The sequence below is a fragment of the Cucurbitaria berberidis genome, assembly GCF_010015615.1.
Source record: "Cucurbitaria berberidis CBS 394.84 unplaced genomic scaffold K460scaffold_1, whole genome shotgun sequence".
In the NCBI taxonomy this organism is placed as follows: Eukaryota; Fungi; Ascomycota; class Dothideomycetes; order Pleosporales; family Cucurbitariaceae; genus Cucurbitaria; species Cucurbitaria berberidis.
In genome coordinates, this window is record NW_024468935.1 from 847,507 (window position 1) to 874,548 (window position 27,042).

At 50.8% G+C, this 27,042-nt stretch overlaps 13 protein-coding genes across 13 annotated transcripts; 5 read left to right on the plus strand and 8 right to left on the minus strand.

Moving 5' to 3' along the window:
- Positions 1-1,631: 1,631 nt before the first annotated feature.
- Positions 1,632-3,651, minus strand: K460DRAFT_399990 (uncharacterized protein; the record flags this gene model as incomplete). The annotated part of the gene is made up of 4 exons (XM_040936282.1): positions 1,632-2,087; positions 2,155-2,499; positions 2,550-2,848; positions 2,898-3,651. The coding sequence occupies 4 exons, from the start codon at positions 3,649-3,651 to the stop codon at positions 1,632-1,634; spliced, it is 1,854 nt and encodes a 617-aa protein (XP_040792449.1).
- A 2,216-nt stretch (positions 3,652-5,867) lies between these two features.
- Positions 5,868-6,761, plus strand: K460DRAFT_399991 (glycosyltransferase family 1 protein; the record flags this gene model as incomplete). Its single annotated transcript, XM_040936283.1, has 1 exon — positions 5,868-6,761. The coding sequence occupies one exon, from the start codon at positions 5,868-5,870 to the stop codon at positions 6,759-6,761; it is 894 nt and encodes a 297-aa protein (XP_040792450.1).
- A 403-nt stretch (positions 6,762-7,164) lies between these two features.
- On the minus strand, positions 7,165-8,767 carry K460DRAFT_274697 (uncharacterized protein; the record flags this gene model as incomplete). The annotated part of the gene is made up of 2 exons (XM_040927976.1): positions 7,165-8,172; positions 8,228-8,767. 2 exons carry the CDS (start codon positions 8,765-8,767, stop codon positions 7,165-7,167), a joined length of 1,548 nt encoding a protein of 515 aa, XP_040792451.1.
- A 336-nt stretch (positions 8,768-9,103) lies between these two features.
- K460DRAFT_326198 (uncharacterized protein) lies at positions 9,104-10,882 on the plus strand (the record flags this gene model as incomplete). The annotated part of the gene is made up of 2 exons (XM_040930617.1): positions 9,104-9,226; positions 9,281-10,882. The coding sequence occupies 2 exons, from the start codon at positions 9,104-9,106 to the stop codon at positions 10,880-10,882; spliced, it is 1,725 nt and encodes a 574-aa protein (XP_040792452.1).
- A 621-nt stretch (positions 10,883-11,503) lies between these two features.
- On the minus strand, positions 11,504-12,142 carry K460DRAFT_399994 (ribosomal protein S12/S23; the record flags this gene model as incomplete). The annotated part of the gene is made up of 3 exons (XM_040936284.1): positions 11,504-11,682; positions 11,773-12,021; positions 12,133-12,142. 3 exons carry the CDS (start codon positions 12,140-12,142, stop codon positions 11,504-11,506), a joined length of 438 nt encoding a protein of 145 aa, XP_040792453.1.
- Positions 12,143-12,415: 273 nt separating this feature from the next.
- On the plus strand, positions 12,416-13,585 carry K460DRAFT_360739 (uncharacterized protein). The gene has a single exon (XM_040932326.1). It carries the CDS (start codon positions 12,525-12,527, stop codon positions 13,380-13,382), a length of 858 nt encoding a protein of 285 aa, XP_040792454.1. The 5' UTR covers positions 12,416-12,524; the 3' UTR covers positions 13,383-13,585.
- A 1,820-nt stretch (positions 13,586-15,405) lies between these two features.
- Positions 15,406-17,892, minus strand: K460DRAFT_390522 (MFS general substrate transporter). Its single transcript, XM_040935784.1, has 4 exons — positions 17,440-17,892; positions 17,203-17,389; positions 16,844-17,148; positions 15,406-16,780 (listed from the first exon to the last, which is right to left on the minus strand). The coding sequence occupies exons 1-4, from the start codon at positions 17,456-17,458 to the stop codon at positions 15,795-15,797; spliced, it is 1,497 nt and encodes a 498-aa protein (XP_040792455.1). The 5' UTR covers positions 17,459-17,892; the 3' UTR covers positions 15,406-15,794.
- K460DRAFT_5934 (uncharacterized protein) lies at positions 17,580-18,354 on the minus strand. Its single transcript, XM_040938550.1, has one exon. It carries the CDS (start codon positions 18,237-18,239, stop codon positions 17,781-17,783), a length of 459 nt encoding a protein of 152 aa, XP_040792456.1. The 5' UTR covers positions 18,240-18,354; the 3' UTR covers positions 17,580-17,780.
- Positions 18,355-18,469: 115 nt separating this feature from the next.
- Positions 18,470-19,819, plus strand: K460DRAFT_270293 (uncharacterized protein; the record flags this gene model as incomplete). The annotated part of the gene is made up of 1 exon (XM_040927635.1): positions 18,470-19,819. One exon carries the CDS (start codon positions 18,470-18,472, stop codon positions 19,817-19,819), a length of 1,350 nt encoding a protein of 449 aa, XP_040792457.1.
- A 1,202-nt stretch (positions 19,820-21,021) lies between these two features.
- Positions 21,022-22,217, plus strand: K460DRAFT_350030 (class II peroxidase; the record flags this gene model as incomplete). The annotated part of the gene is made up of 2 exons (XM_040931471.1): positions 21,022-21,443; positions 21,503-22,217. 2 exons carry the CDS (start codon positions 21,022-21,024, stop codon positions 22,215-22,217), a joined length of 1,137 nt encoding a protein of 378 aa, XP_040792458.1.
- A 440-nt stretch (positions 22,218-22,657) lies between these two features.
- On the minus strand, positions 22,658-23,850 carry K460DRAFT_350031 (uncharacterized protein; the record flags this gene model as incomplete). Its single annotated transcript, XM_040931472.1, has 2 exons — positions 22,658-23,481; positions 23,541-23,850. 2 exons carry the CDS (start codon positions 23,848-23,850, stop codon positions 22,658-22,660), a joined length of 1,134 nt encoding a protein of 377 aa, XP_040792459.1.
- K460DRAFT_300386 (glutaredoxin) lies at positions 23,700-24,893 on the minus strand. Its single transcript, XM_040929832.1, has 3 exons — positions 24,793-24,893; positions 24,468-24,741; positions 23,700-24,361 (listed from the first exon to the last, which is right to left on the minus strand). The coding sequence occupies exons 1-3, from the start codon at positions 24,817-24,819 to the stop codon at positions 24,189-24,191; spliced, it is 474 nt and encodes a 157-aa protein (XP_040792460.1). The 5' UTR covers positions 24,820-24,893; the 3' UTR covers positions 23,700-24,188.
- A 49-nt stretch (positions 24,894-24,942) lies between these two features.
- Positions 24,943-26,978, minus strand: K460DRAFT_300390 (translation initiation factor eIF-2B subunit beta). The gene is made up of 3 exons (XM_040929833.1): positions 26,621-26,978; positions 25,276-26,565; positions 24,943-25,223 (listed from the first exon to the last, which is right to left on the minus strand). The coding sequence occupies exons 1-3, from the start codon at positions 26,716-26,718 to the stop codon at positions 25,151-25,153; spliced, it is 1,461 nt and encodes a 486-aa protein (XP_040792461.1). The 5' UTR covers positions 26,719-26,978; the 3' UTR covers positions 24,943-25,150.
- Between the last annotated feature and the right edge of the window lie 64 nt (positions 26,979-27,042).

Sequence of the window (27,042 nt, forward strand, 5' to 3'; positions counted from 1 at the left end):
TCGTACGCATGAAAAAGAACGATGGTCTTCGTGTATCTCGACCTCCCAAACATACCCAAACGCACCCTCACCTAGTAGAAACGAGGAGTGCTCATCGAATTTTATGGGCTTAGTAACATCGTCCAATTTCTGTGTTGAGTTCAGATGGAAGTAGGCAACGTGAAAACGTCTCTGGTTATCACAGACTAAAGGTTGAAGTACGAAGTCAGAGTATGTTTTACATGTGATATGTACACCGGCGCTACTTACAGGTCGACATGAACCGCCCCTTCAGCTTCGGACTGGAACAGGCGTCTTCAGTAAGCGGAATATTTGTGTCGGTGAGGCCGCTGTCAAGCAATGCTTTTAGACCATTTATGGAAAGTCCAGCGTAGAAACAGATCGCAAACATGATGCGCCCTTTGTCGTAGATCTGAGAGACGAAAGTTTTCTGGGCCTGATCGTCTACTGGGAAGTACCCATCAGCTTCAGAAACTACGAGGTCGATGACATGCCTGGTAGTGCTTTTTTCATAGTCGAGTCTTGGGAGGAATTCTTGTGGCTCGCCCCTGAACTTGCGCTTCACCATGTGATCTTTCATGTACTTGTAGACTTGATCCGAATTTTCGAAGGATTGAGACATTATAGCAATTTGTACAAGGTAGAGTATACTAAGGAGATGATTATTATTCAAGCCCTACAATTATCTCAATGGTCAGAGAGTGCAACACTATGGCTCATCAGATCTATCGACGTACCTCTACGTAGTCAGTGATAGCTAGAATAAGATTGAGCCTTACTCGAATAACGGTTTAGCCTAATGTGCTACTGCTGGTGTAGGGTATTCTCTTGCTGCCTATTTTAGGGTGGTGCCAAAGAGATCTGTATGCGTTTAGGAACAACTTGTGAATGTGGACAAGGCTACGACACGTCAAGGACTCCATATTGAGGGCTTTGCGAGGCATAAATCCTCGAAGTGAGGCTCAGGTTATTCAGGCAACCATCTGTGCAAAAGTGGTGAGAAGATGACGGGCGTTCTTCAAAGGCGCAATGCTGCGCGCAGATAGGCCTACTCCGCAGCATACATTTTCCACCACAACGAGATTGCCGACATGGAGTCTTGTGGCGCCCATAACTCTTCATGCACGATTTGCTGTTAACCCGCAATTTCTCGCAATTGGTCGCCTCGAAAGTGAAGGACTTCGTCCAAGTCGTCCGGTGAGTTCAAACTGATCAAAAGAAGGCGGCTGTGTAGACTTGATGACGCCCATCCAGCCCAAAGCTGGGGAGGTGGGGTGCGCATACCGACACTGCTTCTGACCAGTTATGGGCGCAGGTCGCCACCACGGAACAGGGTATGCGCTTGAGTGTCGGAGCTCACGAACGTGATTTGCAGGATGATGCATAAGCTATGCCATTGCTGTCGCGGATTTACATCAATGAACATGATGGCTACGCTCTCGTGGATGAGTCATCAATGCGTTCCCGTGTCTTAATAGGTATTTCCACTGGTGTCGAACGAGTGAACAGCAGATTGAGACAACCTTGTGAGAAGCCCACAGATTAGCGGACTCGTCATGTTTGGGCCGGCACCTCGGTAAACTGCACTGCTGCTCTAGCTTTCTCATAAGTCTAGGTTACCTATAGGCGTGTCATCGTGGCAGCCCAACGAATGGTTCCTCGGTTCCAAACAGCTGAGTATTCCTCTCTGGACTTTTCCCATGGATGTTGCCTCTTCTTACAACGAGCTGCAAGAGCCTTTCCGAGTGTACCCAGACGTACCAGATCAGGATCGTAAAAAGCGTCAAAGGAACTGATATAGCGAAGAACAACCAAGAATTCGTAGTGTACTCAAGTTTTGTGTCGCCGGTGTCTGATTCTTTTGATTTGACAAATTGTGTTGAGTAGAAATTCGACACAATAGTGCACGGTAGGTAAATCATCGTAATGATAGTGAGGATTTTCATGCTGGCCGAGTCGTGGCTACTTTTCTCAGCTAGTTGTCTCATGATGATATTCTCGTCATGGCCTTGTCGTTCAAGTTTCTGGAGCGCGGCTATCTGCTGGTCGATATTATGGCCGGTTTGTCTTTCTAATAAAGAGGATATCTAGAATTTGCTTAGTCAATGCATGAGACAGTGGAGGTCTCTTGACTGCCTGAATTTGAAAACATACCAACGTTCTCGTGTTCTGAACTTTTGAGAGGAGGGCTTCCGCTTTCTTCCGTGTGTAGGAGATTTCCTTCGCCTTTTCTTTCAATGCGAACATAACGGCGTCAGACCCGTAAGCTGATCCAGATGACGACCCTCGACTCGACTCGTTGTTATCTTGATGAGAGCGAAAGTGATTGTACATCTCCTCAAAAGTCGATACGGTATCTAAAGTGGAGTCAAGGCAGAGCACCAGATCAGATACTTCATCTTCTATCTGTTTTAGGTCCTGATGGTCCTCAACTTCAATCGACATGAACTGCTCGCTAGCGCCGTCGTCACCAATCATGATACCAATCGCTTTATTTGACTAATTTCTGTCAATCTTGACGCAACTCTAACTTGAACCGTGGCGCGTACCTGATATGTCACCAGCTGAGTCAAGTGCACCAAGTAAGGCCTCCAGCTCGCAATCGCAGAATCAATGAAGATGACATGGAGCTCAAACGGATTGGCTTGGTTCAAGTCTTCGATGCTTCTAGTGTACCGATCAAGGCGAAGCTCTGTCCTTTGTGATGCCCCGACTAAAATCCATGTTGAACAGCGACTTTGCTGATTGGGCTTAAATCGATGATAGACTGCGAATTGTCGAAGGGACCACGGTTTCTTCCCGCCGGGGCGGTTGGTGAACTCCACGTAGCGAAGAATATAGGAACATTCTGCGTACATTAGCGAGTCCCAATTGTTGGTCTGAGCATCACAACGTACCAAAGCCGCGATACGCATTGCTATGGGCTGCGCAGAGAGGCCTGAACTTTAGCGGAGGAGGTCCCACTTCCGCGTCGCTTTTCTTGCTTCCGAAGCCAACTAGGTATTCATTAAATCTCGGAAAGACATTGCACGAATTGAGGAGTTGTTCGAAAAGCTGCTTGGTGATCTGAATGCGGCTGTACGAGTGTCTCTGTCGAAGATAGAATACCCGGAAGGTGTTCTTCGTTCGCCGAACGAAGTCTTCTATGTTGGAAGGGACAATTTTTTGAACGCTCAGTTTCGGCAGGCCTGGGTACATTGGTGGAACTAATTCGCCTTGACGCTGGTCTAGAGCTGAGGGCAACGCTGTGCTAGATGCTCGACTTGATAAAGATTTAGCATCGTCACTCTCATATGCTTCGTTTAAATCCAACAGTGAGTGCGTAGACTGGTCATAGTCGAGTTGATAGTCTTTGTCGTCCTCAGAGACTGACTCGTTAGTCGTGCTGTTGTCATGAAGCGTTGGAATGGCGACTTCCGGTCCCTTTGATCCCAACCCTCTCTTCTGTCTTTCCTCTTTTTTAGTGAAGCCCTCATGTTCCCAAGGATCTTGGTGCTTGGAACTGACGTTGGATGGCTGATAGCGGACCTCAATCAGCGCCTTGGAGGCATCCTTTTCAAATATAAGATCCGCAGATCGTTGATAGTACTCATCTGCCGCAGGGCTTCTATCATAGAATAGGGTACGTTCAAAGTACCGTGATGTCTCCATGTTGTGTTTGGGTAGCCGTAGGGCCCGTGGTAAGAAGTTGATTATAGCGTCGGTGGCCGGTACCTATCATTTATGGACGCGTGTAACGCTGTGAAAGATGAGATATCATCAACCGTGAGACATAGCAATATCATTTCAACCATGTGAAGGGATCTGTGGGCGGCACGAGAAGGCTGAGGCAGACTCAATAGAGACGAGAAAGAGCGGTGATTCTGGTAACACTGGATTGGACACGCTAGCGAATTTGCCAAGCTCACCGGATGGTGTCACTGGGCGTACTGATCCACCTACATTCGCCTTGAGTCTAATACACCTCAATCGCATCAGTTTGTGATCTGCCTCATATGCCTCGTAAACCATATCTTCTTTCCTGCTTACAGACAAGTCAGCTTTTGGCCGATCTAGCGCGACTTGATGGAGCGCACCTGAACAACGCCTCGTCTCCCTGCAAAGCGAATCAGAGGCAATAACCATGTTGGTGTCATGCATGCCAGCACACAGCCGCAGGACAACACTTTTTTTGCGATCCGCATATGCCGCCACCTTGTTTAGAATGGGTTTCGGGCTGCATCGCTGTCACAGTCATGTCATCGAGACCAGCATAAGGTAAGGCCTAGTACTGGGGGAACTGATTTCATACCTACTCTATATCTTGCGTAAGTTACATCTAAGTCATAAGGAGTTTCAAGTTATTGCTTTCATCGCCTTTTGAGCAGAAAGCTTACCTGTTGTTGCGACCCTGTTGCAGAATATTCCCATCATGCGATTTCCTGGAAATGGATGCCCAAAACGCTTGAGTGTACAGATAGGACGAGGGACATAGGTCTTCGTTCCTTCACAAGGCAGATTCGATGACAGGAAAGTCGAACTTGCTTGGAGTACTGCATGACAAGACCTGTCGTACAACGTGTCAACGTATCTAGGCCCTGTTCGCTCTGACTCAAACTCTCTTCTACTTAGTAGCGAGCGTAGTCCTTGACCACATGGACCGAAGCCAAGGCATCTAAAGTCGAAATCACTCAACTCTACGAGCACCACTATGTTCGCGTCACTTGCAATGTCACCCAAGCGTCCGAAAGTACAAATCATCGAAGACCGTTATATCGATGAGGATAAACTCCTCGAGGTCTGCAAGCAAAGATTCGCGCCAGGAACATACAGGCTTCTGGTACCTTCTTCAGCTTTTTTGTCGTATACCTTCTAACTCTGCACAAGTTCACGTCCAATCGGTGGTATCTTCAAGCTCCGACTTGGCTCGACGATGTATGTCCTCCAAGTTGCCCCAGCACAGCCCCATAGATCCTGATTCAATATAGGAAACGCTAGAGCAGTGCGAGATAAAACTAAGCTAGCCGTCGTATCGCATCGAAGAGACACACTGGATGGTCAGGCTACCATTACGGAACGTCTATCGCCTTCATTTCGCTCATCATACCACGTCTTTGATACTTCCATTCAAGGTTCTCGCACGTACAGCATGCATATGATAGCATCATCACTAGCGTTAGCGTTATATTGGAGCGCGTGTGAATAGAAGACCGTAGTTTATATTTCCTACACTATACCGTCTGACTGGATTCTAAAACCTAGATGAAAGATGAAAGCCAACCTACCTCAACTGCCTAACTATAGTCTAGCCATAGTTTCCCACTGTCTTCTTTGGGTCTTCCACCTTTTAGTCTCATTGGGAACCGACCAACTCTTCGGGTCAATCCATAACATACGCACAATAGCCTCACCGAAACCTGATGCCCATCCGCTGTGAATTGTGGCTTGTTTGCTTGTTATCGTCATCTTGTCACTTACCGCTTTTTTATCATGGTAATTTGTGTAATCACCATACTTGACAAGCAGATTCAAAGTTGACGACAGCCCACATGGCGGGACTGTAACGCGACTGCTGAGGTAGAGCTTGGGAATCACCTAGAAAAACGCGAGGTCTATCTCAAGTGCATAGCTCGAATTAATCGTGATTTCCCTCATCAAAGGTAAGTTTTGTCATGTGATCTCGCGTCCGGCAGCTTTATCGTGTGATTGGGCAATGGCTATAACCTCCAATCCTCAATCCCTAAGCATGAACTCACTTTTGACACAACACTCAAAACACTGCAATGACTGAACGGTCGTTGCATGTCCTTGAGCCTATCTTGGACTCATAACTTATCAGCTCTTACCAATTTCTACTTCATCCCGCCTATGAAAGCTTCAAGCCCGTCATGGCACCCCCGCTCTCCTCACTCTACACGTTGTCCTTCGCACTTGCAGTTCTAACCACTCTTTTCGTTGCAGCTTCCCTTCGTCTCCTCACGATTCTACCAAACCAACGTTCCAAAAGCACACCATGGCGCAAGCGACCAGTCGCAACACGAGTCCTCGTGGTCCTTGGCTCGGGAGGCCATACGCACGAGATGTTCTACCTACTACGCGACCTGGACACAAGGAAATACACACATAGAACATACGTTGTAAGCAGCGGCGATGCTTTCAGTGCACAGCGAGCTGTGGAGTTTGAAAGAGGGCTGGAGGAACGGGAGAAACAATGGCGAGCGGAGGAAGAAAGAAACGATGAGACTGCGAACGGAAAGGTGAAGATTGAAGTCACGAACGAGGATGGTGTTACAAAATCAACACAAGAGGAGACGATGAGAGGAGAAAGACCTGCGTGTCTAGGCCCCGACCACTACAATATTGCCATCGTTCCACGCGCGCGGAAAATCCACCAACCCCTCCTCACCACCCCGCTTTCCTGCCTCTGGACACTCTACTGCTCCTTTACACCTTTACTCCGTGCACCGCCCTTTCTACCTGACCAACAGCCCACAACGCCATACGAAGCTGCCGCAGCTGATCTCCCAGATCTCATAATAACCAATGGCCCTGCTACAGCCGTCATAATAATCTTGGCTTCGCTGATATTGCGGTTCCTCAATTGGAGGGGTGCGAATAGTAGGAGCAAGTGCAAGACAGTGTATGTGGAGAGCTTTGCGAGGGTCAAGACATTGAGTCTCAGCGGAAGGCTCCTCCTGAGGATTGTCGATCGCTTCTTAGTGCAGTGGGTGGAATTGGAGGGTGCCGGAGGACGGGCGGAATTTTGGGGGGTGTTGGTTTGAAGATGCGGACAAACATGATGAATTATAAAGATGTTCGTTCTTATGAGACATCGCTCCAGGACGAAAGACCTCGACCGTGAACGAAGGTCGTACCAGCTACCCTCCTATCTTGCCGTCCGACAACGCTCAGCATCCGTCGGGCACAGTCAGAGGGAGCCACCCCTCCGAAGCCCGCCGTAATGCGACGACGGATAGAGATAGGTACATACAGATGGAGCAAAGGATGCATGGCATGAATAAGGCGTTTGATATGAATCACGACACGATACCCCTTGGCAATAAAAAGCCGAACTGACCACACTCTGTGCTTCATATGCTATGTTACAAAGAGGAACATCTAATATCTACAATATGCTACATCAAAGTTTTCGCTAAAGAAATTGCGATCAACTTATCTGTGTCTCTAATCAAGATCCTCTGCCTTCTCAGTAGCTTGTGACCTCTTCGGCTTCACCCCATTCTTCTGCATGTGCTGCCCCAGCGCCATCAACAGAGCATCAGTCTCTACCAACGGGCTCTTCTTTTGTGCTTGCAGCTTCTTGGCATGCTCTAGTTCCCATCTCAGCTGCATCGGCGTCTTCATTCTCTCACTCGCCCTCTTCCTCTCCTTTGCAACCTCCCTCGCTACCACCCCTTGGCCGTTAGTCCTCTTCGCCTTTACACTGCTGCGCGGCGCTTCAGGATCCTTCTTTGCGTCGATAGCAAAATCATGGACATCCCCACGAAGTTCTTGACCGAGTGTATCGGGGAAAGGTGGGGCGAGGATGGTGTATGACATGGAGTCTGCGCCTTCCACGATATTGCGCGTGGTGTCTGTGTTATCGTATGCGTCTGGAAGATCGGGGTCTTTGCTGCGTGGGCGCTCGGTCTTCGATTTCTCCAACTCCTTCTGCTCGATGAGCTCAAGCTCCGTAGCCGTAGCTCCCTCTCCCTTCTTCGGGGCTCCTGAGCTTTCTTGCTTAGGTTGCCCTCTCCAGCTCTTGAGACTGGTAATGGGGTGCCGTATCGTGCCCATCGTCTTTCGGAACCACGTTTGGCTATCTGCTGCACTCTCCTCCATTATGCCAATATCATCAAACTCTTCTTCACGTTCCCAGGGCCATTCAATGCGGTGATGTGTTCCGGCGATGTACCGATGGAAGATGGGAAGGCCGCTTTGAGGATCGTATTGATGGTTCTCGGGAATCTCGGCATCGCCATAATCGGTGCCTGTGTATGGGTCTATGCCGGTGGTGTGTCGCTCCATGAAGATTTTATCGACAATGACATCGCTGTAGCGTTTATGTCCGTGTTGGGTGAGTTCGTAAGGGATAACAAGGCGAACGTCTGCGAGGGGGAGGGGCACTTCGTTTTCATGCTTTGCGGCCATGTCTTCGCTCGAGGCGTTGAAGACATTTGAGTCGTAGTATTGCTAGAATGGTCAGTCACAGAGCACAAAGTTAACGTTAGAGCTGTAGAGTACACACCATGTTGATACCTTTGACGATAATCTCATGCGTCCGATCGATGACCTCTTGAACCACTCCAATCTTGCCCTTGTCCCTGCCCTTCAAGACTACCACGCGATCATCTTTTACGATGGGAAAGTACTTCTTATTGTCCACAACGAGCGGGTATTCCAGCTCCAAACCCTTTCTCTCCCTAAATTCATTCCTATTCTTCTGGCTGCGGGTAGGTATTTCAGGCTTCTGCATTTGCACGGACGTCACAGCACCGTATTTCTCTGCGCCTTCGCCAACAGCACGGTTCGGCCGCAGAGGGCCAAGCTGCCAGTCCTCTTTTGCATTTCGCAAAGCCTGGTCTCTGACACCCTTGACGTGTTCATTCTCCCATCTTATGCGTTGGATAACAGCTTGCTTGGATTCCCAGCGCTCTTGTTTGATCTCTTGTCGCTTCTTCCGTTCTTTCTCGTGCCACACTATTGCTCCCTTGACTTTGCGCATCTCCTTGAGCTTCTTTGCCTGTCGGGCGGCATTGCGCCCCGGTCTAACGATCAACTGGCTCATGATGGGCGGAGTAGAAACGGTTTCGTGAGGTTTGCGGACTACCGAGCCATCGGTTAGCGGACGGAGGATGGCGCGGGTGGAAGATGTTCGAGAATTTGAATCGAGTCAATGCACGCAGGCTTCGCCGTGGTGCCCTTCGCTCTTGGATGTGGTGCGTAGATTGTCCCCAGTCGAAAGTGGTGAACTGATGTAAGGTTCGAGGTCGTGAACCAAATTTCGCGCCAGCGGCCGAGCGGTGACCAGAGGCAGAACTTCGAGTGTGCCAAAACACCAGGCCCATGACATCGTGGCGCGCAACGCATCCTTTCACTCAGTGACACATATCACCCTTTCAGAATGGTGCTGCTACGGCGCAGGCTGCGCTGCCATTATTGTAACGTCCAGTCACGAGATGCTGTTTCACACATACCCAAGACATATTCATGTCCGCATTGCGATGCCGTGAATCACTTCGATGAGGTAAACACTCAATACATAAATCTTCCATAAGTTCCCAAGCTTACAGATTTCGAGCGCGGCAATATCACCGACCCACCTGTCGATCAAATCGCGACCGCACCTTCAACTTCCTTTCAATACTTACGTTCACGCTCACCATCGCCCGTCATGTCTGCACCTGGCGACGAGCTGTTCTGCGACACATGCCAGCGCAACCAAACGCTCTTAACCAACCTACTCGCCGCATACCTCCCAGACGAAGAAGATCCAGAGTATGAAAAATTCGAGGCAGCTTATGACGATTACAAGACCGAAGTCGAAGAGCGGTACCCGCAAGTCTGCCAGAACTGCCTCCCGCGGGTGCAGGATCAGATTCGCAATGCGGGCTATGCAGCGAAAGCGGATCATCTGCGGCGCATCATGGAAAAAAGTGAGGAGAAGCGGAGAACGGTTCAGACATCCCGACAGACGTGGACCCTAAGGATCATTTCGCTGGCGAAGTGGACCTACATCCTTAGCACATCATTCGGGGTGTTATGGCACGCCTTTGGACTGATCATGGCTCCTGATGAAGGGATATGGGCCGATAGGCGCTTTAGCTGGGACATATGTCTGAGCCAGGCCATCTTCGTTCACTCGGTCGACGAGAACTGTGTTCTGTCGCCCTACATGGTCAAGTTGTTGCACTACGTGCTTACTGCGGATCTACTCACCATCTGGTGGAACCCGAAGTTGAAGGTCAAGACGAATAGCCTGACGGGGCGAATGCGCGGACTCAAATCTCTCTGGTCCATTCGCGTTGCCGTACTCCTGCTTCGACTTACAAGCCTCCACTACTGGAAGCGCGCCGCCATTGACCACGATACACTCAGGAGTTTCCAGAATACGCACCTCTTCATGTTGATCGCAATGGTACTGTCCTTTGTGCTCACTTGGAAGGCTGTCCGCATTGTTTACCACTCACCCTCCTCTTTGCAACGCCCAGTAAACGAAATTCCCCCCAGCACACCTAATAGTGCACAGAAAGTTACTCGAGCTTCATACCAAACATCACACCCTCAACCGAACACTTTCGATAACATGGCACAAGCTTTCACGTCCAGCTTCCAAGACACCTCCGCACTGCCACCTTCACCAACCCTGACAGCTTCATCATATACTACAAATGACACTGAAGCCACTACACCATACGGGGCGCGAAAGAGTGCATTTATTGATGACAGCATGGATTGGACGCCCACGAAGCGCCGCTTCACAGACCAAACACCCACGATTCTACCCTCGCAGTGGTCCCAGCGACCCAGCACCCAACAACCCTCGCCACCTCAACGACAGTTGCACGAACCACACTCCCTCTTCAGCAAACCCGACCCGAATCCCTTCCGCCACAAAGTCCCCGCCGCGCCCAAAGCACCTCTCCAAGCACAGACAAATCCATGGAAACCAGGAGTCTGGGACCCTCCACTCAAAGACAACACGCCGAACTTCTTCAAGCAGGAACAGAAAGCTCGTGGAAGCGGCGTCGGGGAGGTAAAAGGGTTGGATGGATTTGGTGTGCCGAAGAACGTAAAGAGGGACGCGGAGTTGTTTGCGAGTCCGAAATTGAAATACGACTATTATGGGACAATGAAGGATACAGGACTGGAAGATACTTTCAACGGGTTATTTTCAAAATGAGTCTTAAATGTGGCTTTTGTATTTAGCGAAGGCATATAGCCTGTTGTTTTGGCTCGTCGCTGTTATTACTTGTTCATTGAACGGCTCAATGAGTGGCATTAGTATTGCATAGATAGTGTGGCGTAGCGTGTTGGCGTTTTGGTTTGAGATACCCTGTTCCTACAGTCTTGTCATGTATTTGTGTTGGAGTTGTGGGGCCTTACATGCCAATGTTATAAGCTCACCCTGCTTGATACTTGGAACATAGGTGAGCCTGGATGCCTTCGTAGAGCTTTACATATATGGAACAGCAAACAGAAAGCTAACCGAAGTCACTCAGTCTACCGTGAGAGAGAACAGTGGGTAGTAATCTGACTGCATCCAGCGGGAAAGCATTGCTAGTCAACTAATTCACAGATTAAGTGGGTGCAAAACTGTGCTTGGGCGCTTGAACAGATCAGATTTCTCTATCTAACCCTCTAGCATATCATGACTTTTCATATGCCGAGTAGAAGCACAGGAATATCCCCAATGTAAAGTACTCCGGTAACCTCCCGTAATGATCCGCGGATTCCATCAATCGTTCATGGCGGGCTTCGGTTGTCCACGTTTGTCATCCTCAACTCCTTGCATGCGGGTTGTCTATGACCTGGGCTTCTCCTTCTTCTCCTTCCACAGAGCGGACAGACCGACACCGGAAACCTTGACGACCTTGAAACGCACACCGGGAATATCACCCTTAGCCTTGCCCTTACGACCGAAACCGGCGAGGAGGACTTCGTCGTTCTCGTCGACGAAGTTCAAGCAACCGTCATTGGGAACTGTCGATGGTGTTAGCCATTGCTCAAAAAACCCTTTCCGCCACTAGTCCCGTCCCCTCTTCGTCTTCTCCTCCGCGTGGTGCGACGTACCGAAAGCAGTGACCTTCTTTCCGTTCTTGATCAACTGAACCCTGACACACTTTCGGATAGCGGAGTTGGGCTGCTTGGCCTCAACACCGACCTTCTCGAGGACTATGCCCTTGGCGTGGGAGGAGCCACCGAACGGCGAGGACTTGTAGGCGGTTCCGAGAAGGCGCTTCTTGTAGTGGAGATCGGCCCAGCGTCCCTCGCGGCGATGGTTGCGGAGCTTGCGGGCAGCGTTGAGACCTCTCGGCTTTCCTGGAGTACCTTGTCAGCCTCTACATGGTGATATAGGTGTCGCGACCCCAAATCTGGATGCAGCGTGTCGATTATGGGGTTACGCGGCGAATGGGAGTTGCAATTGCGTACCTTTACCCATGTTTGCGGTATTGACGACGGGATTGCTGGAAGGTGGGTGGTTAGTATCGCGGACGGAGGTCGAAGATTCACGGCAGCGAGAATTGAGCCCGGAGTGTGGGCTTGGCAGTCGCTTGCACTAGTTACGTATACGGTTAGCGCCGCAGCACGACCATCTTATCTTATCGCGGGCGTCGTCATTCGATCTTGAACATCGATGCTCAACCCTGCAATTGCCCATGAAATAGAGCTCTGCGGACTGATATGTTTTGACACTCCGAGACACACCGAGCGCCGTGATATCGGGCCCCTTGAGCTCCTCATAGCACACTGCATATCACGTTAGACTTAGACTGTAATTACGATCAGCACCTAAACGCTACACCGTGAAGCACACCCACACTATGGCGTCTAAAGACAACAAAAAGGTCACCAAGACTCAAACAAACCGCCTGCCAGCTCCTGCACTGTTCGTAGGCCCACCATCGCACAATGCCTCGAATACGTCGCTTCTGCCTCCGGGCACCGAGACTCGCACTCCCGCGAAGACGCCTCTTGTCCGCCAACGCTCCCATCTTTCCCCCGATTCGAAGCGGCCGCTACCACCGACAACCAGCAGTCAGTACGATGGCGACCATCTTAGTCTCATGTCTACAAACACTTCTGCACCCTTCCAACGGCGGCAGCGGCAACAGAGTGAAGCGGCAGATGCCGAAGCATCATCTAGAGCCGAAGCAATATGGGCGGAGATGCAGAATACGCTAGAGGAGGTAGAACAGAGCGCGATCAAGGGGCCAGGAATGACAGTCTTCGGGTCCGAGCATGCGCGCGCATTAGACGAGCTACGCCGAGCGCAGATTGAACTTGCGAAGGCTTGGGCGCGTTCAGAAGCCGAAGAGAACGACCAGTCGACAGGACAACAGAACAAAGTACAGGATATAAGTGCCACTGATTTAGGACCGCAAAATGGTCGCGCAAGAGCGACGAGTAATGCAGGCACTAGCAGGGGAGATAAACTATTCGATACAATCAAGCTAGAAGAAGAGACAGAGAAGGATATTGAGCTAAGCAGGAAGAGGAGGGAGGAGAATGACCGATACTTTGAGAATGTGAATAAAGGTGTACAAGAGGTGGTCGTACGGTTGGAAGACGTGGCGAAGGCGATGAGGGGCGTCGAGAGCGAGAGTAAAGAGATTTGGGGACATGGGAGTGAGGCTGGTGCCGACACTGAGAGTGTCATGTCGAGACCGAGTGTCATCTGAAGCTCTCTGGGGGATTGACTTCTTTTCCGATTGTTGTGTTTGCTCAACCCCACCGAACTCATACACGATCGCCCAAAGACCTAGTGAGACAAGCAAGCGCATGCTTCCTCATAATGGCTTCGAATTATACAAACCGTGTAATTTCGGCAGTTGCACTAAGCGTTACATTCATGATGGCAATCCTTTGGCGTTGATGCTTCACAGAACATTGATTTCCGGCAATAATCCCAGCGTGCCTCTTGCTGGTTCCGCCGATGCGCTTTCTCTTCTTGCTTAAATTCCTTAATCTCGTCTTCGCACCTCTCTGTGGGCTGGTTGATGCTCCCAACATGCTCAACGAGATTTAGCAGCGATGGGGAAAGGAGCTGAGCTGTTACTTGGGCATACTGTTGTTGGAACAGAGCTGTGTGCTCACGGTCTGCTACTTGCTGGGCAGTCTCGCAGTCGGCTTCCTCTTGCTGCAGACGGGATGCGGTATGTCGTTGGTTTACTGCTTGCTTGCGCGCGTATCGTTCAATGAGTGTCTACTTCATCGCGCTTATTGCGGGCGCCGCGAGCGTCTTGCTTCGTCTATATCTTCGCACGAGTTGCCTTGTTAAGTTTGTCCCACGGCTTCCGTGATTTGGACCCTGGTGATGGGGTTTCGGCTTAGGTATCGCTGTCTGATGTGTGCTTTGGCGGTGTTTGTGATTTCGGTGCATCTCCCCGGGAAGGCTCGATCCATGGGCTGAGGAAGGAGCGCCAAAACAAATGGAGGTCCCACGGGTCAACGTACTCTCTTCTCCTGCATCGACATGGGATGGTTGCCATCTTGACTGATAGCGGCCGAGTCCTAGCAGGTTGTCACTGTCTAGCCACGGTGTACACATAACCTCGCTCGTCAATCCTTGAATGGCATTGGGTAGTTGCTCACCCTTTACTGGTAGCGGCCGAGCCCAGGCTCGGTGGCAAACACTTGACCGCGATGCCTCACAGCCTTGCTCGCCATGTGAGCGGGACCTCACATAAATAAACTACCCCCAACGACAGAGTCGCACCTTGCCGAGGGTGTTGGGGCTTTCTACTAAGCCGACTCACATCTCTGGTACGTCTGCTCGCAACAAGAGAAAGACTCTCTGGAATGAGGTCATGAGCCGGTAAGACCCAAGCCATCTCTACTAAGTGCGAGTCGCCATTCTACTTTACTAGGGAGGACAATATAACGGACCGGGATCGGAATCTTTGCGCTAATCAGATGAAGAAGATCCTGGCGACGATGAAGCCTGAAGATGCATTAGAGAGCGGGCATAGGGACTGCCCACACACGCCTCCTTGTTGGGTGGAGGGTACCACGCCTTTGGCCAGTGCAGAAGAATCAGATAGGGTGATACAAAATGTCTTTGCTAAGGCAATAGCCACTTCTAGTATGTGTCACCAACATGGGTTGGACTTCCCGGTACATGTGGGTCGCGTGGCGCTTTATGGTAGCTGTTATTCGAAGCTGCCAACCTACTAACACACTGCAGACACGATTGGAAAGAGGGCAGGAGGGACCACTACTAGCAATGCTAGAAATTCGCTAGAGCTTTGGTACAGTTCCATGCATCTCGAGTATGCATGGTTTTCGGCATATCATAAACATCTCCAGCAGGATCATCAACAGCTAGGCAAATTCCCGCCCTAGACTGGAATTCAGGAACTAGGAAATCAGTGGTTTCGAGGAGTTGGCGAAACGAAGCGTGTGGGCAAGACGGAGGCTGGTTGGGGCACCGAGCAGGTCGGGAAATAGGAAGTTCTTTGGGGTGGTTGACAGATATAAGGCTATACCGCTCGACAATTGGACGGGATGGCGTGATCACTATACGCTGTGAGAATTCATACGTTCGATGCTGGCGAGTGTCACCACAACCGTTATCATCGTTTCGCCTTTCCGGCCGCTGAGCTAGCAAGCGGCGACGCCGAGCCAGTCGCAATGCCGATGTAGCGCTAAAATTCCTTCATGCTGCAAAGAAGACATGTACGCAAGACACAATTGTAAGGAACTATAGGTCTTGATTATATTATATACTACTTTATACTGAGGTATAGGGACATGTGCACCTGGTCGTACAGCAGTCAACTATCGCTATCGCGATAATATCAACTTGCCACTTCTGACAATTGTCTTGAGATCTTTATCTATATGTTCTCCTGTTCTATTCCAACATTCCCATTTTGTTACTTAAATTCTACCACGTGGTTCGCTTTCGCACCTGATATCACGTGGTCGAACTCCTTGGCGCACGCATTCCTCATTCTCTTCTCTTTGTATACAAACAGATGTTCTTATGGATAGAATAATACCAATAAACTCTCTCATTCTACATACTTACTAAAATATTCTCATGGGTTTCTGCTAAGGTGTCAACCTACCCCTCCAACTCTTCCCTTAACTCATAGCAGGTATCGATAATCCGGGCTAAGATCACCCAATTCCGTCTTCTCGTAGTCGGTCAGGCCCACGTCCCTAACGCTTTTATTTCTCGACCTGTTCTGCCACATGCACATTGCGAAGTATGTACAACAACTGAGTGCGCTAAGGCACACGAAGGCGATACTGATCGAATAGCCTGGCGTGTAATACGGGCGGTCTTTCGGGAGAAAAGAGTAAACGGCGATGATGCCTCCTATATTTCCGAACCCAACTTGCCAGGCAGACCCAATAGCGCGCCGATGATGGCCGCCGAGGTTCATGTTGAACCAACATACGATGACTGGCATTGCGGTATAGGCGCCCATAGCTACGAGGAACAGGGCAGCATACTGTACTTGTCGGTGATGATGTACAGTAAGGAGGATGGCGAAGCCCGATATGCATATGCTGATCGGGAAGAGAGTGAAGAGAAAGCGGTGCTTCAACTTATCCGAGAACCACGCAACCACCATGGAGAAGGCGAAGGCAGCGGCCCAAGGTGGAACGCTGTGGAGCTGTGTCTGAATGGGAGAGTAACCATACGACTGGATGATCGATGGGGAGAAGTAAGCGTAACTGTAAGCTGGCACTATGAGACCCAGGTACATGAAGCCGCCGACGATTATTTTTGGGTCGCGGAAAACGTTGCCAACGTCTCGCAGTGTGATGGGGCGCTCTCTAGCGGATGCGCCTTGGTCGATTTGTAGGCGCGCTTTGACGTATGCACGCTCTTCATCGGTGAGCCACTTGACTTCTTCAGGGAAGTTGGGAAGGAGAAAGAAGAAGGCGAACGACACCAAGACCGTCAGCAATCCTTCGAGGATAAAGATCCAGCGCCATCCCTTGTAGCCAGCCACACCATCCATTTTACCAATTGCGGACGCTAAGAGGCCGCCGAAGGCACCGGCTAGTGTGGTGGAACTGAAGAAAAAGGAGTATCGCTTTTGCGCTTCGTGGCGGCGGTACCCTAAGGCACAAGTACCAAGTTAGTGTATGTTTCACACGCAGGTCGTACGTGAGCGTTACGTACACATTCCAATCAAATAAAACGCTCCTGGAAACATGCCAGTCTCAAACACACCGAGGAAGAAGCGAGTGGTGAGCAATCCGCCGTAACTTTGCACAAAGCCTTGGAGCATGGTAACGAGTCCGAAGCCGAACATGCAGATACTGAGCCAAATACGAGGTTTCATCTTCTTGAGCAAAATGTTTGAAGGAATTTCAAACAGGATATACGGGACGAAGAAGATGACTAAAGCTGTGTTGTACTTGTTGCCATCCACGATTTTCAACTCTTTGGAAAGGCCAAAAACATTCGCGTTCGCGATATTGACACTGGTGGTGTTGGTCAGATGCTGTCTTTCAGTAGATGGCAGGAGGTTTCTTTACCGGTCGAGGAAGGCCAACAAGTACATGATGCACAAGAACGGAATGACATGGAGGTCGATTTTCGTCACGAGTTTCGACTCTGTAGTATGCGGTGGACAAGCGACCAGCTCGGGAGCCACATCGTAGGTATTAGCATCGTAGCGAGGCACTGGCTCTTGCTTGTCGAAATGGGCAGACGGGATGTCTTCTGCAAATTGTCAGCCTGGCTCACAGACGATGAGGTACGTTTTGACTCACTCTCTTTCTTGCCGAACATGTTGGAAGATGGTGATGGAGCGGCTAATAGCCTAATAGCACGGGGACCAGGGACCCTGTTATGATAGCCTTATGCGCGCAATCGACCAGACTACTGCAACACACCGCAGATGGTCTCCGTTCCAAGCTTTGCGATGAGATGCAGGAAAACAGAAATCCATCGTGAGTCGAAGGAGATAAACCGCTCTCACCGCATAGGCCGAGGTCGCAGGGGACTAGCTAGGCCACTGGCCACGCTTGATTCGTAGTCGACCTCGCCAACCCCGCGTTTTTTTACGGGCGCCGCTTACCAGCTCCTCGCATTAGAGTAAGCCAAAGGTCTCTCAAACAGGAAGTTGCAGTGTTCTTCTCCCAGCGCACCATGGCAAGCGACCCTGCAGTTGTGCACATGTTGAGTCTTCTGCGGGCGTTGTTGCCGGACTGCTGCTGTGCATGGTTTCGTCAGTGGCCGAGCGGCAACCGGGCCCTTGCACATGACGGCTGCTGATGCAGTGGATAAAATAAAAAACTTGCTCGATGTTTCCGTCGGATGTCACACTGACATGGACGGATGTGGCGTAGGGATCCAATGGCCAAAAGACGCCTCTCGGGACGACATCGGTGCGGATCAGCGAGGATGCGCGCCAGCTTTCCGCATGAACAACGTGTGTGCAAGTACTGAGCATAACTTCATCTGTACTTCTACCACCTAGCCGGCAGGCTGATGTCAAGATGAGAAGTATCTGCCGGTGCCATATAGCTATAGTGACGAGAGGGTACTCATAGCAACCTACCAAACCCATATCCGAAGCCAATCGGCGAAGTCTGGTTCCGTCCTCACTGACCAGGCTGGGCGCACTTACTAAAACTCTCTCAACGTCGACGCTCTTTTCCCGTCTCTCGTCAGCCTTCCTACCTTCGACCCACGACCTAGCGATTTCAGCTCCTTATGATAGCGTCGGGATCACCGCTACAAGTGTTACTGCGTGCGATCCGGATCCTCTCTTCACAGCGGCTGGCCTGCTGACCAGCCATGGTTAATGCGAAAAATGTCGCCTTCAAAGTCAACAAGCAGACTCCGTTTTCCCAAACAATTGCTGGCGCCTACGGCACCGTGATAAATTGCCGGAAGCCAGCCGGCAAAGCGTCGTCGCGCGAGCACAAGGAAGTGCGTTCACATCATGTGCCATTGGCAAATGTTCCTGGAGCATCGAAGCGCAAACGGGGCGAAGAGGGCAAGAGAGAATTCGATGAATCAACAAGCCTGTCCATATCGTCTGGAAGCCATGCGACCGAGATCCTGATACCAACACGCGACCACCCGCTACTCAACCAGCAATGGCAGCAACGAAAGCCAACCAGGTTACGGAGGGGCAAAACCTTGTCCAAGGGCGTTGATCTGGATTGCTGGTTTACCATACTCTCGTTTTCCGACCCTGCACAACTACTGGAGATGCGCAGCAAGATCGCCTCGTGCTACCGGTTCTTACGGGACAACCCGATGCTCTGGAAGCATAGCAGGAACTACTACTATGGAAGCGGCATGCCGGACCCACCTTCCCAGCTCACCGAGTTTCAATATGCCCATCTACGTCATGGCCATGGTTGTATGAGTTGCCACGCGCCCAATACACGCAAGACGTACTGGGCTTTCCTTCGGCGCTGGTGCAAGACATGTCTGCAAGCAAAGACTCTGAAAGAGCATGAGGCCATGGTGTTGCTGAGGAACGCGAACGGCGAGGACATTTCGTATTTGCACAAAGCGCTCCCATCTGGCATCTTCGATTCCTGGGGGAACTTTGTTGGTGTCGGACCAGCCAGCACGCATTCGTTGAAGACGGTCTACCTACTCTCGGATGTGGAGGCGTTGATCGCCGAATACACTCGTGAGCGACAGCAAGACTTGGACTGGCACGCTGAGCTGCGCTCGTGGCACGCTAAGAAGATCGACCTCGTCGAAGAACGCAAAACCTTTGCAAAGAAGATGGAAATGTGGGAAGAGACGACTCGTACGTCCAAGTCATTCGACTACCAAGCAAAGAAATCGGCGCGTAAGGTTTACTTTGAGCGCAAGGCCTTGCAGCTCAACCCACCCATTAGCGTGAGAGACATGGAGGCCTGTCCATCCTACCGCCGCGCAGTGGCCATTCCCAAAGAGCCGAACAACACGTCCTGGCTACAGCTCAAACCAAAGCTCGAAAAAGAAGCTGCAGACCTGGCAGCTCTAAAGGTTCAGGGAGGGACATTGGATTCGCATATATCTACAGCCTCTACTTCGGGCACATCAACGCCAAACAGCAACATGGAGATGCAGCAGCCGTTCATCCCCCACATCCTAGGGTTCACTTTGGGGTTGCCTCCTTCACACGGGCACTTGTTTTGATTTATTCACATACGCAATCATGGAACGAAGTAATAACTGATTTTGCGGTCTAAGTAATAACGGCATGCATCATAGGAGTTTGGTGTTTCTTTCTGCTTTCCATGTTTCTTGGTATGCATAGCGTCGGGTGGACAGATACGATAGCATGGGGTCCGACGAATCACTAGACTTTCCTTTTTTTTTCCCTAGCTTTCCTTGCCCAATAATACGTGCAACACCCTACCAGAGGGTAATGGCTGAAATACTTTGTTCGATACGGCTCACACGATTTGAATGTACACATAGCATTCAACGCGCCCGCGTCCCAAGGTTCCCAATCGTCACATGTAGTCTGAGTAACCTTCTCCTTTTAGATCCTGCCGTGGGTTGCCGTCCCCGTCCCCGTCCCTGGGCATGTGGATCGTACGAGTAATGGAGTCTCGGCAGCTTGATAATCAGCAGCCTGATTGGTGTGGATATATGACACTCGAAAGGGCAAGAGCGACACCTCCCTCCCAAGCATTAATCAGTTTCAAACACGTACAAACAATACTGTAGCATAACATCATGTAGAATCGCCTCCCAACTACTGCGTGTCTGAGATTTGCCCGCAGAGCCTCCTTGCCCGTCACTTTACCCCTCATTGACTTGAATTGCATGCGTCGATCTAGGCCCCCCCATGGCGAATCACAGCGAATCACAGCACCTGGAAGCCCGATGATGCGAGGGGAACAACGTCCAGAACCTGGGGGAGCTACAAAACCCTCCATCTTCTCCCTGCTGGAATATCTTCGTGTAAAAGTCTTTCCTTTTTTTCCGTCGTTGTAAGATGCTTCCTAATCGACGGAACCTAGCCTGGCCGTCTGGCTCCTTCTTGCGACGTTCGTAATCGCCGGGGCCCAGAATCAGCAGTAACCCGCGCTTGTTGATTGGCTGACGGCACTGTCAGAGTGGGTCTCACCCGTTGATTTCCAGCATGCCGACGAAATATTGCCATCCTCCTCGGATAAGACGATGTGTTAAAAGGGCCTCTTATCCCCTTGAAATTTGATTCTTTCTGCTTCTTACGTTCCTTAATTCGTGCTTTTTTGCCTCTCGGAAGCCAATTGAGTTGGTACGAACACAAGGAGAGCGTATCGACAAATACTCGTCAAGCGCATACGAACACAGCAGTCAGCTCCTCCAGACGCGATCGACCACTGCTTCACACACGCACACACACAATGGCATCGGCCTCGCGAACCTTCACCCGTGCCCTGCGCACTGCCGCACCATCCTTTCGCGCTACCTCCACCCGCACTTCGGCGCGCTTCATCGCACCTACGCAGACGGCTTTCCGCCAACAATGGCAACGCGGATATGCTTCAGGCAAAGCGACAGAGGAAGAGCCAGACAAATATGACGGCAACCCAACCGGTCTGATTGTTGGTGCTTTTGCTCTGCTCGCTGGTGCTGGTGTGTACGGTCTATACACCCAGAAGCCCGAGTTGTTCGGCCAGGAAAAGAGGAAGACCTTTGTACCCAGGTTTGAGGACTACCAGAAGGTGTATGATGCGATCGCGAAGAAGCTGGAAGAAAAGGATGATTATGATGATGGGAGCTATGGGCCAGTGCTGTTGAGGCTGGCCTGGCACGCTTCTGGAACGTACGTTTACCCCCGCTACTTTTTTTTATTGCATCAGAGCTGCGACTAACATACAGCAGCTATGACAAGCTGACCAACACTGGTGGTTCCAACGGTGCAACCATGCGCTTCGCCCCTGAAGGCGACCACGGTGCGAACGCCGGTCTCAAAGCCGCCCGTGACTTCCTCGAGCCTATCAAAGAGGCCTTCCCCTGGATCACGTACTCGGATCTTTGGATCCTCAGCGGTGTCTGCGCCATCCAAGAAATGCAGGGCCCCAAGATTCCGTACCGAGCAGGCCGCTCTGATCGCGACTTGAGCTTTTGCACACCTGACGGCCGTCTGCCAGACGCGAGCAAGGACCGCAGTCACATCCGCGCCATCTTTGGTCGCATGGGTTTCGACGACAAAGCCATGGTAGCCTTATCTGGTGCCCATGCGCTTGGACGCTGCCACACTGATCGCTCAGGCTTTGATGGCCCGTGGACCTTCTCCCCCACCACGCTCACAAACGACTACTTCAAACTCTTGATCGAGGAGAAGTGGCAGTACAAGAAGTGGAATGGACCCAAGCAGTTCGAGGACGTCAAGACCAAGACGCTCATGATGCTACCTACCGATATGGAAATCGTTAAGGACAAGAGCTTCAGGCAGTACGCTGAGCTCTATGCCAAGGACAACGACGCTTTCTTTAACGATTTCAGGGATGCGGTTGTCACGCTGTTTGAGCTCGGTGTGCCGTTCGTGCACCCAGAGGATCAGAGATATACCTTCAAGAGCAGCTTCGACTCATAGTGTGTTGCTATCAAAGGAAGATGAGATGTGTGACGAGAAGAGACAAGCATTGCCACAGTACATTTCGAACCAAAGATATCCATTTAGAGTAGCTAGACTGTTTTTTATTATAGAGAAGAGAGTGAGTAATGGAGACATCTCCACTCCAATGTATTTTACCTTCTTAGCATTTGGAAGATGAGGTGTAATAACTTCCAAGATATAATCTAGATACGTTAACTGCGCACATGCTAGTCATCTAACGATTGTGTTCCTATTACGGTTCCATTATAGTTATAGTATTAGTATAATCACCTCTCAACATCAATGCACACGTAAAGGATCTACGTCCTAAACCATACCTCATAGGTAATCACTTCCGTTATTGACTCTTGACATCGGCCATCTTGGCTCGCTAATCGTACAACAACAGATACGTCGTTTCGTTCACTATCGTCCGCTCAATCATTCTGCAAAGCAGTCGCGACCTGGGTAGTCTTCTTCTTCCAGTACTCCTGATGGTCCTTCTCAATCTTGCGGAGCTCATCAATCTGCGCTTTACCCAGCTGAGCCACTTTCATCTCAACATTCTTGATTTCTCGCTCTGCTACGGGCGGAACCACGGGAAGTGGCTGGTTGTGATATCTCGACGGCTGGTATAAGCACGCTGGAAACATGGATATCGAGGCGGCCTTGTGCTCATCACGTCCACCCGGGGTCTCGAAAGTGACGTGCTTCTTGCTAGTCCGAGTCTTGCGCGGAAGCGACGATGTCCCTTGTTCAGGTACAAATAGCGTAGACTCGGGTTCCGTAGCTTTAGACGGGGAAGACGATAGTCCTAGTGCGCCTTGGTCTGTGAAGAGTAGACTCTCCATAATACCTTGGCCCAGACAGCTAACACCCAGTTTCCAGATCTCACCCACAACCATCTCCCACTCCCTCTGCAGTTGGGCAACTTCGTTCGTCCGCTCGACAATGTGCTCTTCGTAGTGAACCATCCGAGTCTCGAGGGTTGATTGAAAACGCTCCTTCTCACCCCGCGTGTTGGTGCGCCATAGCGTGAGTCGGTAAGGTGAGAGAGGTTGGTGGAGCTTCAGAGCCATCTGCTCGTACTTGGCTGGGGCAGAAAGCTTGAGCGGTGAGACATTGGGGTCCTGCTGGCTGTCGTTTGTGGGGACAGTCTGCAAGGTGCTTTCGTGCAGTGAGGTGAGGAGCGCTTCGAGGGTCTTGTTGATCTTCAGCGTCGTGGACTTGTAGAGGTGGCGACGGTAATCGTCACTGGTGTCTGCACAAACAATGTGTCAGCTACAACCAGATGGAACCTTGCAGTCTGTTATAATTCACCTCGGAAGGCTACAGCTAGTAGATGCACATCCGACCTGTTCTTTGAGACTCTCCCATCTGCCTTCTGTGGGTTGCGCACGCTAGACCCTGACCTGACACTCATCGACTTCGCGATCAAGGGTTGTCCCCCAGTTAGTTTGGAAATGCTAGATTCGGCTTGCGGCGTAGTGTCCATTTGCTTCGTCTTGCGCGCTTGCTGCTTGAATATCGCGGCTACTGAGACACTTTTCTTTGCGTTTACAGGTGTGATCTGCTTTGTGGGAGGGCCTAGGTGGCGGTGCGCTCGTGAAGCAGGGCGTTCAACTTCCATCCTGCGTGGCTTCGACCGGAGAGGTTGTGAGGGGTGTTAGGTACTTGAGGGATGCTGTATGGGTGAGTGTGTCGTTAGTCTCAACAGAGAAGGTGCAACAACGCACATGGAAAGCGCACTTAGTGACGTATGCAGGAACATAGTCATGACGACAGTATAAGAGGAAGAGTGGAGATACCCACGACACTTGGCGTCGCAGTACAACAGTATCTGCGCCTAAAATATGTGTACAAATTCCAGTAGTACATTACTCAGAAGCTGCCAGGCCAAGCTCGCAATTGTAGCCCGGCCATATTATAGACTCTGCATATTATATTTCTCTTCAACAATTTGCTCGTCTACTTCGGCGGTTGCTGCTCTCCCTCGGCGGGCACAACCACGCCCTTCTCTTCCAGCATCTTCGCCAACGATCCGTCCTGATGCATCGTCATCAGGATATCGCATCCGCCGACGAACTCCTTATCAACGTATAGTTGCGGTATCGTGGGCCACTCAGAGTATTCTTTGATACCTATATCCATTTGTCAGCATGCTGTCTGTGGTAGCTTTTGGCTCCCCACGCAGTGCGAGCCCCAACGCCTTAATCTTGTGCCGAGATATTGTTTTCGTGAGCGTACCTTGCCTTAGATCCTGATCCTCCAGCACATTGAATGCTGTGAACTTCTCGGGATCTACACCCTGCATGCCCAGTATTTGTATGCTAGCTCTTGAAAACCCGCATTGTGGTGTCTCTGGTGTGCCCTTCATGAACAGAACTACTGGCGCCGAGGCGACAGCCTTGTCTATCGCAGTGCGAACTTCATCGGACAGGAATCGTGCTTGGAAAGGTGTGAGGAAAGGTGTGGCCAGGAGCGGGCGAGCTGGGCTTGCGCGGGTGGCGGCGCGGAAAGCCTGCAGGTAGTTAGAATTCTGGACTCTGTGTTGTTTGGGCGGAGAGTTCACCAAAGGAATTGCACGTCTTGAAAACATTGTGGTGTGTCTGTGGTGATGGTGAAAGGTGGGAGCTCTGAGCACCTCCGCAGTTCGCCGCAAGGAAGTTTTGGATGAGGTCAGGATATGCCAAGGCCGAGCTTGAATACTGATATCACTAATCTCCTATTCGCTCACCATAATTTTTTCTCTTCATTTCAAGGTGATTAGCCATGTTAAATGTAGCTTTCCATTTCATTGCTTACGTGAAGCTCTATATGTAGGCTTCACGATTGTCATTACACCAATAAGTGCACATTATGGTCAAGTATCATCTCCATTGTTCTTCTGTCTTCGTATAGTCGTGTCAAGGCCTTCAACAAAATTCCAACTACAGAGTAATATCCTCCGAGCGGTAGTGATCTGCTACGATGCGGTAAAGATACGAGGGGGCATGTCCACCACTAATGCAGTTAGTACGTGCTCACGCCAGTGGGGATTTCAAGGTATACTTACAGATTGGTGATGTAGAGATCCACGAGGTCTGCAGGAACGTAGTCGTACAGCGGATTCTCAACATCGACCTTGTCCACGAACTCACCATCCTCGTAAGGAACTACACTTCCAGCATCCCCATGCTCGATGAGCTCATCGATATCGAACGGATAAACTGGGCTCAGTTTGTAGACACCGCTAAGGACGACGACAGGCGTCTTGTGTTCCTTGGCGGCTTTGGCGATCATATGCGCTCCGGCTGCTGCGACGAGGCTTCCGTTTGCTAATACGGTATGCGTAGCTAGAATAACCTTGTTCACACGAGACATGATGGCAAAGATATGCGAGTCGGGAATGACATACACCTGGATACCGGCTTCGGTGAGCGGCTTCCATCTATCGCTGTCCTCATCATCGTCTGGATTCGACTCTCGCTTCTTCCCGGTAAGGAGAATACCATGAGTGGCGGTGTGATCGTGTGGATATGTCTCGGCGTGAACTACTGTAAACTTCCGTTTCCGTGCAGCAAAGAGGAGAAACTTCTGAACTGTCGTGGATGCCGTGTGAGTGAGGATGATCTCGTTGGCGTGAATATGCTCGAGGGCAACCTCGGCAATCTGCTTGTCTGAAGTCTCTAGCTCGTCCTGTAGCTCCCGTATGCCTTCCATGACTTCGCCCTTGAGATCGAGAGTCGGCTGGCCTCTGCTCAGATCCGCAAGACGCTCTAGATTAAGTGCAGTGAGGGTGCTTTTGCCATTCGGCGAAGTTTGCCCTGTCGGAGTGCTTGTGTTCGAGGGTGTCTCGGCGGGCTGCGAGAAGAGTCCGAATAGCGAGTTCACAAGAGGAGCGGTAGAAGTGGGAGCGTACGAGGTATGAGAGGTAAGTAACGGAGGTCGTCTCGAAAGTTCGCTGGAATCGGACATGTTGTCCGCGTAGATGCTCGTGTGCATGGGCTCGGCCACGGCATGCTTGAGTGGGCTAAAGGTTGATATACTTGAGTTGAGTGAGGGTCTATGCAGTGAGTCGTGATGTGCGTGTGGTGTAGCATGACCAGGCTCGCTTCCTGTTGGGGTTTGCCCATCTGCGTTCTCGTCGACAACCTCTCGCACAAGTCCTAGAACACGTCGCACAATGTTTCCTACTACGACCTCTCTTGGCTGAGCTGAAGTCAAGCGCCTGCCCACTTGTCTTATGCGCTCCACTAGCTTTGCAGCATCGCGTCCCTTGAATTCTCCCACCACGCGCAAGAGTAGTGCCGTCGTCGCGAGCGCGCATGGTCTTGAATTTCGGATTTGTCGTCGCTTGAGCAGTCTTTCATGTGTTAGCAATGTACTCTGTAAGATTGGGCGCAGGTGAGTCTTCTTACGATATGAGGTGCTCTACTGAGGGATCTACTGGTGTAGTCTTTAGCGACTTGAGGAACGTGGACAGGCCCGGCGCCTGGACTGTTGCGCCTTGGGCCATTGCGAGATTTACTGTGGTGCACTCAGATTGCAAGGCGCTTCTCGTAGTTGGAGGAGGCTGCAGAAGAGTAATGTGGGGTGGAGGGGTCGAACTTTGTGTATTCGTTTGCGATGGCTTGGTTATCTGGGGATAGAAAGCTGTTGGTCAGCTTATTTTGAAGACGCTGGGTGACTCTAGGCCGCGAGCTCGGTCCTAGGAAGAGGTGCGGACAGTGATATAGGTTTGTTGTCAAAGTTCAAGTCGCTGCTGCTATGAGTCCTTGGGCCATTTTGGGCGCTCGGGAAATGCGAAATCAACCTAGCGGCACGGTCCTCCACTGGCATC

What these genes read in the sequence shown, in the direction of transcription:
- K460DRAFT_300386 (XM_040929832.1), bottom strand. Translation starts at nt 24,819, where the DNA reads ATGTTTTCAAGACGTGCAATTCCTTTG. An exon ending in CAAGACGTGCAATTCCTTTG is followed by an intron (nt 24,742 to 24,792) that starts GTGAACTCTCCG and finishes AACTACCTGCAG; the next exon opens with GCTTTCCGCGCCGCCACCCG. An exon ending in GGATCAGGATCTAAGGCAAG is followed by an intron (nt 24,362 to 24,467) that starts GTACGCTCACGA and finishes AAATGGATATAG; the next exon opens with GTATCAAAGAATACTCTGAG.
- K460DRAFT_390522 (XM_040935784.1), bottom strand. An exon ending in TTGTTGGCCTTCCTCGACCG is followed by an intron (nt 17,149 to 17,202) that starts GTAAAGAAACCT and finishes CAACACCACCAG; the next exon opens with TGTCAATATCGCGAACGCGA. An exon ending in GTTTTATTTGATTGGAATGT is followed by an intron (nt 16,781 to 16,843) that starts GTACGTAACGCT and finishes CTTGTGCCTTAG; the next exon opens with GGTACCGCCGCCACGAAGCG.
- K460DRAFT_5934 (XM_040938550.1), bottom strand. Translation starts at nt 18,239, where the DNA reads ATGGGTTTGGTAGGTTGCTATGAGTACCCTCTCGTCACTATAGCTATA.
- K460DRAFT_300390 (XM_040929833.1), bottom strand. Translation starts at nt 26,718, where the DNA reads ATGGCCCAAGGCGCAACAGTCCAGGCGCCGGGCCTGTCCACGTTCCTC. An exon ending in TCAGTAGAGCACCTCATATC is followed by an intron (nt 26,566 to 26,620) that starts GTAAGAAGACTC and finishes AACACATGAAAG; the next exon opens with ACTGCTCAAGCGACGACAAA. An exon ending in GATCTCTACATCACCAATCT is followed by an intron (nt 25,224 to 25,275) that starts GTAAGTATACCT and finishes TAACTGCATTAG; the next exon opens with TGGTGGACATGCCCCCTCGT.
- K460DRAFT_360739 (XM_040932326.1), top strand. Translation starts at nt 12,525, where the DNA reads ATGGCGTCTAAAGACAACAAAAAGGTCACCAAGACTCAAACAAACCGC.